This window comes from Balaenoptera acutorostrata, chromosome X, assembly GCF_949987535.1.
Source record: "Balaenoptera acutorostrata chromosome X, mBalAcu1.1, whole genome shotgun sequence".
NCBI lineage: Eukaryota > Metazoa > Chordata > Mammalia > Artiodactyla > Balaenopteridae > Balaenoptera > Balaenoptera acutorostrata.
Window position 1 is genome coordinate 62,886,366 of NC_080085.1, and position 10,236 is coordinate 62,896,601.

Consider the following 10,236-nt stretch of genomic DNA (forward strand, 5'->3'; position numbering starts at 1 on the left):
TGGACCTGAATTGGGGCAATCCCTAGAGACTCTTGGTAATTTATATGTACCACAGGCATGTCTGTTTCCAGGTAGGATCAGCTGCAAGCTGTCTGAAACAGTTAAGATAATGGCGTGTGGGTATGCCCACACCTGCATACAGCCCAGAGGCAGCCATAATTGGCTGGAGATAGAGTGTGTTTCCTTTGGCAGCAAAACAGTAATAAGAAGTGGCAGGTACCTGGGTATTCCACTGCAAACTGACCCAGGCCCTAGGAGGCCTTAAGTGGTGAATTTAAATACATAAGCTGCTCCAGTGTCACATGCAGAAACTAGAGCTGACTTGTAGGACTGGGCATTTCCCATGAAACCACACTACTTTTCTTTTCAACTTGCTAAGCATGAGAAGGCATAGAAGTCCTTGGTTCAGAGAAGCTTGGTTTTGTCCCTTTTATCTATAGCTTGAAGCAGACAGGGTCATTTTTTCCTCCTAGAGATCACTGTCTTGATTTTGAATTTTTTTAATAGAGCAAAAACTAACAAAAGGCAGGTTGTTTCTCTTTGTTTTTAAGGCCATGTAAAACTCATTACTAAACACAGCTTCTCTATGCTCCATCACCTCAGTTGTAGATTCTAGTAGTAAACTTACTCAAGTATTTCCTTGGTCATGAAATCTATCCATTTGATGAAAAGAATTCCATATTATTACCTTAACCTGCATATGCTGAAATTGTGCTCAAGATTTTATTCTGAAAAATAAAGTGCTGTTTTCTCTAGACTCAAGAGCACTAGAGTATCAAGGTCATGGCAGATAGTATGAACAACTGGTGTGTGAATGATGCATTGGCAGTTCCTACCACTGCTGCTTTATTACACTCAAATAGCACATTGATAAATTCAGTTTTTAAACTCCTTCTCCTCTGGAGGGGGGGATAAATTAGGAGTTCGGGGTTAACAGATACACACTACTATATATAGAATAGGTAAACAACAAGGACCTAATATATAGCACAGGGAACTATACTCAGCATCTTGTAAAAACCTATAATGGAAAAGAATCTGAAAAGTATAACTGAATCACTTTGCTGTACAGCTGAAACTAACACAACTTTGCAAATTAACTATACTTCAATAAAAATAAATAAATAAATAAATAAAATCCTTCTCCTCCAACATGTACTACAGCCATCTTAAGCAAGATACTAAATGCTGAATAAGGCTCAGCAGTCCCTGTCAGACAGAGTATAGCTGTTTGAAATGTTAACATCAAACTCCAAAAGGACTTTTCCTGTAACTCTAAGTAGCACCCAACAGCTGTTTCACAAGCCCTTTCTCCTTAGGGTAACACCTAACTCTCAGTTGCCACTTTGCTGCTTAGAGATGGCAGCATAAGCCTCCTTTTTAAAAAATTTATTTATTTTATTTATTTATTTTTGGCTGCATTGGGTCTTCGTTGCTGCACACGGGCTTTCTCTAGTTGCGGCGAGTGGGGGCTACTCTTCGTTGCGTTGCACGGGCTTCTCATTGCAGTGGTTTCTCTTGTTGCGGAGCATGGGCTCTAGGCACGCAGGCTTCAGTAGTTGTGGCACATGGGCTCAGTAGTTGTGGCGCGTGGGCTTAGTTGCTCCGCGGCATGTGGGATCTTCCCGGACCAGGGCTTGAACCCGTGTCCCCTGCATTGGCAGGTGGACTCTTAACCACTGCGCCACCAGGGAAGCCCTAAGCCTCCTTTCTGATTCTTCAGCCTTTTGTTTTAAATCTGTTCTCATCAATTCTCCATCTATTCAAAAATCTGTTTGCCACTCCTTTCAAGAACTAGCTCTAAAATTCACCTCTTCCAAGACTTCCATGATTAATTGCTCCCTATTGCTAAATCTCTTCAGCTCATACATATATTCATTTGGTACCAAAATTGATGTTGCTCCCTAATTATTCTAGTTTTAATAATGTTTCTAGAGTATAAGTTCCTTGAAGACAGGGGAATTTCCAGAAAGATTAAAAGGAATTTAGAGATTGTCTAGCTATCTAGATTAATATCCTCTGCTCTGCCCATTTTCCTGATGAAGAGACTGAGACCGAGAGAGGTTAATCTGTCCAAGTCAGTCAGCCAAGTTTGTAGAAAAACTAGGCATAAAGCCCAGGTGCCCTGACTTTCAATAGTACACTTTCCACTATATTATGTCATCTTTTATTTTACTTGTATCTCTTCAGAAGGCGTAGTAAAGTGTCATACACACACACACACACACACACCACATCTCTCAATAACTGCCAGTACAATAAACATAAGAGTTTACATAAATAAGAAACTGACTCAAGGAAAGAGATAGAAAGTAGAAAGGTCATTTTCTTACTTCTTTGCATGATGCCACCCTCCGGACCAGTTGATCGCTACTTTGCACATTCCATCAATCAGGCACTGGGCAGCTGTGATTGTAGCCCCTCCTACAGCTGCTGCATAGTCAAATATTCCTTCAGTGGCTGGGCAGTCATAACCTTCAGGCAAACATCAGAAGAGCTTGTTAAAAGATAAGCTGGAAAAAGAGGGGTGTGATATTATGATTTATAATAAGGAATATACAGTTAACCCTTGAACAACATGGGTTTGAACAGCGCAGGCCTATTTACAGGTGGATTTTTTTTTCAGCAGTAAATACTACAGTATTACACCATTAGCGGTAGGTTGAATCCGCGGATGCGCAACTGCAGATGTGGAGGGCTAACTATAAGTTATACTCAGGTTTTCGACTGCACGGAGGGTGGGTGCCCCTAACCCATGCGCTGTTTAAGGATCAACTGTATTTCTTCCCAGTTTGTGGCACAGTTCCTAAAATTCTTGGAATTCCTAAATGATGAGTTATAGATGTGTCTTGGTCATATTAATGAGGTAACTTGTGGACCACATCTAAGGATGGGGGTTGGTTGCCAGTAGAATTATGAGGGTTGGAACTATCAGTTCCACCCCCCTGACCCCCTGTGTGAGGCGAGAGGAACTGGTGATTGAGTTTGTAAAAAATGAATAAACAGAAACTTCAATTAAATAGTCAGGAGACCAGAAGGGGGAGCTCTCACACCCGGAAAGATAACCAAGTTTAACAAGAAGAAAGACTTCTCTTCTTTCCTGGCAAGGACTCAGTCAATGAAAAGCCATGGACTCTTTTTTTTTTTTAAACCATAGCTCTCCCAAGTTCCTTTCCCTCTCTGTAAAAGTGTTCTCCTTCCCTTGCCATGGCTTGCCATGGTTGCAGACCCCAAATTGCAATTCTCTGCTGATCCCAAACAAACCCATCTTTGATGGAGAAATATCTGGCAGCCTACTTGTTTAGGTCAACAAGTTTAATCACCAATTGGCCAATGACTTAATCATTCATGCCTATGTAATGAAGCCTCCATAAAAACCCCAAAGGAGAGGGTTTGGAGAGCTTCTGGGTTGGTGAACACGTAGAGATTTGGGGAGAGTGGCACACCTGGAGAGGGCATGGAAACTCCACGCCCTTTCCCCATACCTTGCCTTTATGCACCTCTTCCATCTGGCTGTTCCTGAGTTATATCCTTTAATGATTAACTGGTAATCTAGTGAACATATGGGTTTCCTGGGTTCTGTGAGCCGCTCTAGCAAATTAATTAAATCCAAGGAGGGGGTCATGGGAATTTCTGATTTATAGAGAGTTGGACAGAAGTACAGGTAACAACATGGACTTGTGCTTGGCATTCTGAGTTGGTGAGGTTGCTAGAACCTCCAATTTGCAGCCTGTCAGCCAGAGCACAGGTAACAGCGTGGGTTTGCAATTGATGTCTGATGTGGAGAGAAGTCTTGTGGGACTGAGCACTTCACCTGTGGAATCTGATGCTCTCTCTGGGTAGAGAGTGTCAGAACTGAGTTGAATTGTAGGACACCAAGCTGGTGTCCTGAGCATTGTTTGGTGGTGTGGGGGGAAATTCCCCCCTCCACACATTGGAATTGGGTCCAGTACCCTATTAGGAGGAGTAGGTTGAGGTATGACAACAACATACCCTACCAGAAAGCTATTGTGCTAACATCAGCTCCAAATGAGTGCTAAACGCCTTCAATGTCGGGGAAGGAATTCTTTAGTATTAAAGCTAGAAAGACTAAACCTTGAAGATTAGTCACATACTATAGATGGAGAAACTGAGGACTGAGAGGTGATATGTCATATCTGTGATGACACAGAGCCAGGTCTGGGACCCCCTGGTGTCTTAAGCCCGCACCCCCGCCCTACACACACACCTCCAGTCCAATGTTCTTCTACTAAATCATGCTGTTTCTCTAGACTATCCTATTGGCCACTTATGGTTTTTAAAAATGCAGCTGTTTAATGAGAGATAAGGTATCAAACTTAGCAAGAACATAAATATACACTGAAGTTAAAATATAAGGTCACAGGACAGTTAAATCAGTGTACATACAGCCAGACCCAATCTGGGCACTGCTATTAGGGCGCCAAGCAACTGAAAGGTTTTCCTCCATTTGATCCAGCATTAATTTTGCTCAACTCATATGGGAGTGTGGTTAAACAAAGAAATTAATATTGTGGTTAACACATTAGTTGTTAATTTAAAAGTATTAAAGACCATCATGCAAGTTACAAAAGATTAAGTAGTTATGATCTATAGATGGAGGTCATCTATCTCCCGTCATTGCCTAGTAATGACTTTACCTAGTCCATATTCTATGGAGTCTGGATGATCATCATCTCCTTCTTGGCTGACCTCCTGGAGATGCTGCAGATAGGCATCGGTGTGGAAAGTGGCCATCTCCTCCATGGAGGCCACTTTGGGCTTAACTATCCTAATAATAACAGGGAACAAAGAAAGGTGAGTGAGTCAGATCCAGAGTATGCCAGAACCTGGAAGCAGGAGCCAGTAGTTGGAGCAAAAATACAACTTCCAGCTTCTGGTTCCAGGAGGCTGAGGCAATAAACACGTTCTGTTCCTCCACTGCAATACAGTCTTCATTTCCTCACATCTACGTGGTGACTCCATTAAAAAGGGGTGAGAGGATAGATATCTCCCTTGAGTTTATAGGCAGGTTAAAAAAAAAGAGTTATTATATTTAAGTTAAATAATCAGGTATTAGACAAATTTTGCTCTGTGAGTTACAACTTTCATGACAAACCAGTAGGAAGAGATATTTTCATTTGAATCAGTTTTCCTAATTGGGCAAATACAATCCTTTCAACTATATTTTTACTTTAATAGGCAGCTGTATTGTCGTGAATTTTGAATTTGGAGTCAGAGAACTGGCTTCCCGTCCTAATTACCAGCTCTATAACCTCAGATAACCTGACTGTTCTGTAGTTCAGTTTCCTCATCTGTAAAGTGGGGATATCTTATGGGACTTAGGTGAAGATTAAATGATAACATACATAAAAATGCTTTGTGGATAACTGTCATTATTATTAATATTAAAGGATAAAAAAATAGGCAACCAAAAAATGTGAAAGTTTCTATAATTGGTCCCTCACATCTGCCTCTGAGAGGAAGGAGAGAAGGAACAAATAGGCTGGAACTGGGCTTTGCTCAGAAGCTCTCAACCCACTGTTCACAAGAAGTGAAAACAGGAGTGACGGAGAGAATACAGGGTGCTAACCTAACAACAGGATTTAACCACCTCTAACTTCTAGCTGCCTAGTCCCCATATCCTCTTCCTGACTCTGCCACTGCCACTACTGCTCTGGAGCCCTCACCACTCAAAGGGTGGTCTATGGACCAGCAGCAGCATCACCTGGGAGCTTGTTAGAAAGGCAGAATTTCAGCCTCCCCTCAGACCTACTGAATCAGAATTTGTACTTCAGTGCTCACTTCAGCAGCACATATACTAAAATTGGAATGATACAGAGATTAGCAAGGCCCCTATGCAAGGATGACACTCAAATTTGTGAAACATTCCATATATTTTGGATTGGGAGTTTGGGCTTAGCAGATGCAAACTGTTATATAGAAAACAGAGAGACAACAAGGTCCTTTGTATAGCACAGGGAACTATATTCAATATCCTGTGATAAACCATAATGGAAAAGAATATGAAAAAGAATATATATATATCTAAATCACTTTGCTGTACACCAGAAACTAAGCAAGATTGTAAATCAACTATACAATTAAAAAAAAAGAACTTGTGTTTTAACAAGGTGATTCATTTGCACATTCAAGTTTAAAAAGCATGACCCAGGCCACAGGGAGGCATTAGTGTTTTTTTTGCTTGCTGAAGGGGAACATGCCCATGAGTTTCTCCTCAATTAATATGGTTATACAGGCTACTACCATCACCAAGCAAGCTCAGCCTCAAAAAGTAAATATATATAGCCAAGATCCAAGGAGTCTTGCTTCTTCTTCAAGAAAACATGTCTACACCCTCAGAAGTGATAACTCTGCCCATTACAATAAAAATTTTACAGTTTCTTGTACCATGTTTCCCAGCCCTAATTGCTCCCTCTTTTAATACCCTTCCTCTTCCTTAACAAATCCTTACTGAAAGCCTCCCTACTTAACAGCAAGGAAATTAGACAGTTTTACTTTGCTTTGATTTCTTGTTTGTCAAAGTAATTTTTTGAACTGTTAAATAACTTTAATGGAAAGCATGTAGTTTTTCTGTTTACCAAACATATGGGTTAAAAAACAGTTGAAAAACATTCATAAAGAAGATATTCAATAAATGATTTCGTTAATAATAAGGATAAAATTTACACTACCTTCTGGGAGATAAATGAAGCATATCACACTAGCCAGCATAGACAGATGCTCACCCAATTGGCCAGAAAATGTCACAAATAATCCTACAAGTGTCAGGGTTATAATATTTACTCTTATAATGACAAACAGCAAGTTCATTTTTTTGTTTTGTTTTAAAGAAGCACTTAGCTCTGTGCTGAGTTATGGCCTTGGTTCCAGGAGTTTCCTTTGGTCTTGACTGTCTCCAGGCTCATCATTAAAGTTTGGTGGTGGTAATGGTGTATCTAAAAGTCTTAAGTTGAACCCATACTTTCAGATCTGGCTTAGGAAAGACAAAAAACAAACAACCCCAAAACCAGAACACCTCCTAGCTGAACATCTTTTTTTCTATCAGGTAGGTTTTAGTACCCAAATGTACTCACCCCGAAACCTCCACAAAACACCTATCCCTAGGATACTTCCCTCCCAGCAATAAAGTCCTATTTCTTAACTGCTTCATGCACTTTTTTCGAGTTTTCTTAATTCTTCAAGAGCTTTTATTAGGTTACAGGCAGATTACCAACACTGTGAATCACAAAAAACTTTTAAAAAAGGACCATTCTCTCCCTAATTAGCCCCACTGTGAAGCAGGAAGTTAAGGCTATGAACACCTGGGTTCAGGGCTCTGTTCAAGCACAACTTACCTCATTTGCTTATGCAGTGCATATGCTTCAATCAAGGAATGTACCATACTGGCCTAAAAACATCAGCAAAAAAGGAAGAAAAAAAAGGCAGAAAATAGTCTCAAATATTTAATTCAGAGAAATCCCATCGACTTCATCATCCTGAACAAAGGAACTAACTTTTAACTCCCCTCCCTTCTTTTTACTTAACAGTTACAAAGCAGTTTAGACGATACAAAGTATCTAAATCGCTAAGGAGAAAGCTATCGGGCCTTACGGAGGTGGTGGAACACTTTTCTCCTGCAGCTTCTTCTCCACTTCGGGGATCCCCGACAGTAAAGACACCATCCCCTCCATGCCATCCCCTCCCCCGCACCTCCACCCCACCCCCACCTGTCCATTGGACGCCCCGCTGCGCTCTCAGGAAACTCTCTAAGGGAACACTTCCTCTATCACCTGGTACAGCCGCCCAAATTTCTGCTGAAGATTTCCCCCAGCCCTGTATCCTCTTCGCTTCCTAATGCCCTCCCGTCCACCGGCCCCCCACCCACACCCCCAAAACCCACGGTCTTTCATCCCAACCTTTCTTACCCGTTTGGGGACTTTGGCCAGGGAGTCGCACATGCTAACATACTCGGGACTGTAAATGTAAACCGGGGGCAGCGACTGCCCACCGTCCGCCGGTTCCTCCGGCTCCTCCATCTTCCACTTACAGCCGTTCCGGAGCCACCGTCCGGATCCGGCTTTTTTCGGATTCAGCCCGGGCTCCGGTTCCTGCTCCTCTGATCGGCCGCAGCGGTGCTCCCTGGTCAACATTCCCTCCTAGTTTCGAGATCGCCGGTGACACTGTCCCTGCTCCCCATCCAATTGAAGGAATGCATGGGCCTTCTCAGGCCAGAACCCCTACATTTAGTGACTACAGTTCAAAAACGGAGGTCGGCAGATATAAAAGCCCAAATAACTGCCAATTAGGATCGATATTTTATAGCACAAATAAGCACAGTCAAAACTAACCATTGTTGCCCTACGGGGCCATTTGAGATGAAGTCAGACCAGCTTCAGAGCATGCTGGGAGATGTAGTTTCGAGGGATTTGAGTAGCGGAAGGAAGAGTCGGGGCTAATTACTAAAATAGCCGCGAATTTGAGTTTTAGCGCTAAAAAAAAAAAAAACGGATCAGCGTCAACGCTTTATGAATTGTCTCAATCTGCAAACACACCCATATAAATATCTAAAGACAGACACAATGTGGCCACTAAGAGCCCAGCACCACCCAACACATCAGACGGGCTCTTTTTGGTGGGGGATTAATTAATGGTACAAACTGTTTGAAAAGTTTACACAGTCAATTCTGTGCCGCAACTTAGTTCACTGCTTTTCATCATTAACTATCCATGTCCATATAAGAGTTAACAATCTCAATAATTTACTCTGGCAAAGCTGGTACCACTTTCCCAAGATGCTGGCTGGTACTCTGTAAATTGCTTCATAGATTCCAGTCAAGCAATGATGTCAAATCACTCCTTGAAAATTCACTTGGAGTTAAGTGTGTAAGCAGATACTTTCAGTGATGTTTGGAAACTGCAGCTCTTCTTCCTTCCCTCCTTTTTTTCTCTGCAGCTATACAAGGGTTAGGGAAATATTTTAGGTTTAGTGTGAGGGTTCACATTAAAGAGTATCCTGGAACAGTTTTAGAATTACCATCAGTATTTCCAGGTTCCTGGGGGCCCCTATGATTTGATGCAAACTAGCCAATGCCCAAGGCCCCAACTCTCACATCAAAATGAACTGACCTCTCAGACAATCCAACATTCTAGTTTGCTTTTTTCCCCCTACTCTTTAAACAGTTATGGAGTATTGTGATATGCACTTGGATATACTATCTCATTTCATCCTTGCAACAGTCCTATAAAGGAGGTTGTAATACACCCATTTTACAGATGCAGTTTAGAGAAAATAACTGTTCAAAGTCACACACACAAGCAGAAAAGCAGGAATTCAAAACCAGGTCTGCCTGACACTGAAGTTTTTGAACATTCCCTTTACTATATAAACTTGATTCCTCCAGGATGACTCTGTGTTAAATCTAACTTTGTTCAACCCTCCATTTAGTATCCCCTCAATACTTAGTATTCCGGATTTTTTTTTTCTCCTGTGATGTGTTTCTTTAGCTAGAATGTAAGCTCTCATGCTTCTTTTGCATCTTCCCATAGCAACTAGCTCAAAGTTCTGCCATCATTCAATCATTCATCAAACTTTATCTGACATCAACTAAGTGTACAGTACAGCTGAGGATTCAATCTTCAAGATGAATTACAGTCTGATCTCTGCTCTCAGGGAATTTGCATTCTTGTAGATGAGATGGATACACAAGAAGCAGAGTCAGATAATGAATGTAGGATGCTTGTTTAATAACCAAGCATTAAGTACTTAATAACTGGTACTTAGTAAATGGCAACTAGGGTTCTTATTCAGTGACATCTGAGAGGGTCCTAGTGGATAGATGGGATTTTACCTGGTGAAGAAGGGAGCCAGGGGAGGGCATGCTGACTAGAATCAACAGCATAAGCAAAAACAAAAAGGAGAACATTTCTAGGCTAGTTTAGTTGAAGGGGCTGGCTCATCAAGTGTTTTGAATACTAGACTAAAGAGAATAGACTTCATCCTGTGGGAAATGGGGAGACATTTAAACAGAAATCTTAAAAGATTTCTACAGTAGTAGTGTGTAGGGAAGATTAGCTATTGAAAGACTACAGGCAGTGAGAGTGCTGCAATGGATCAGATAAGAAATAATGATCATTTATGATTTTGTTTTGTTTTTTTGTTCTTCTTTTTTTCTTTTGGCTGTGCCGCGTGGCATGCGGGATCCTGACCAGGGTTAGAACTCGTGCCCCCTGCAGTGG

General features: G+C 41.5%; 1 protein-coding gene and 1 non-coding gene across 6 annotated transcripts in view; one reads left to right on the plus strand and one right to left on the minus strand.

The window, feature by feature from the left end:
• HDAC8 (histone deacetylase 8) overlaps positions 1-8,356 on the minus strand; it is a 243,390-nt gene extending 235,034 nt beyond the window's left edge. For all 5 annotated transcript variants that reach the window (XM_057538585.1, XM_057538583.1, XM_057538584.1 and 2 more), the window contains exons 1-4: positions 7,926-8,356; positions 7,356-7,408; positions 4,659-4,789; positions 2,334-2,475 (exon numbers count right to left, since the gene is read on the minus strand). In XM_057538585.1, the coding sequence (XP_057394568.1) occupies positions 2,334-2,475; positions 4,659-4,789; positions 7,356-7,408; positions 7,926-8,150 (551 nt within the window). In that variant the 5' untranslated portion in view covers positions 8,151-8,356. The remainder of the gene's footprint in view (positions 1-2,333; positions 2,476-4,658; positions 4,790-7,355; positions 7,409-7,925) is intronic.
• LOC114238526 (U6 spliceosomal RNA) lies at positions 5,795-5,898 on the plus strand. The gene has a single exon (XR_003623851.1). It is a non-coding gene; the product is annotated as a U6 spliceosomal RNA (small nuclear RNA).
• Positions 8,357-10,236: the final 1,880 nt, after the last annotated feature.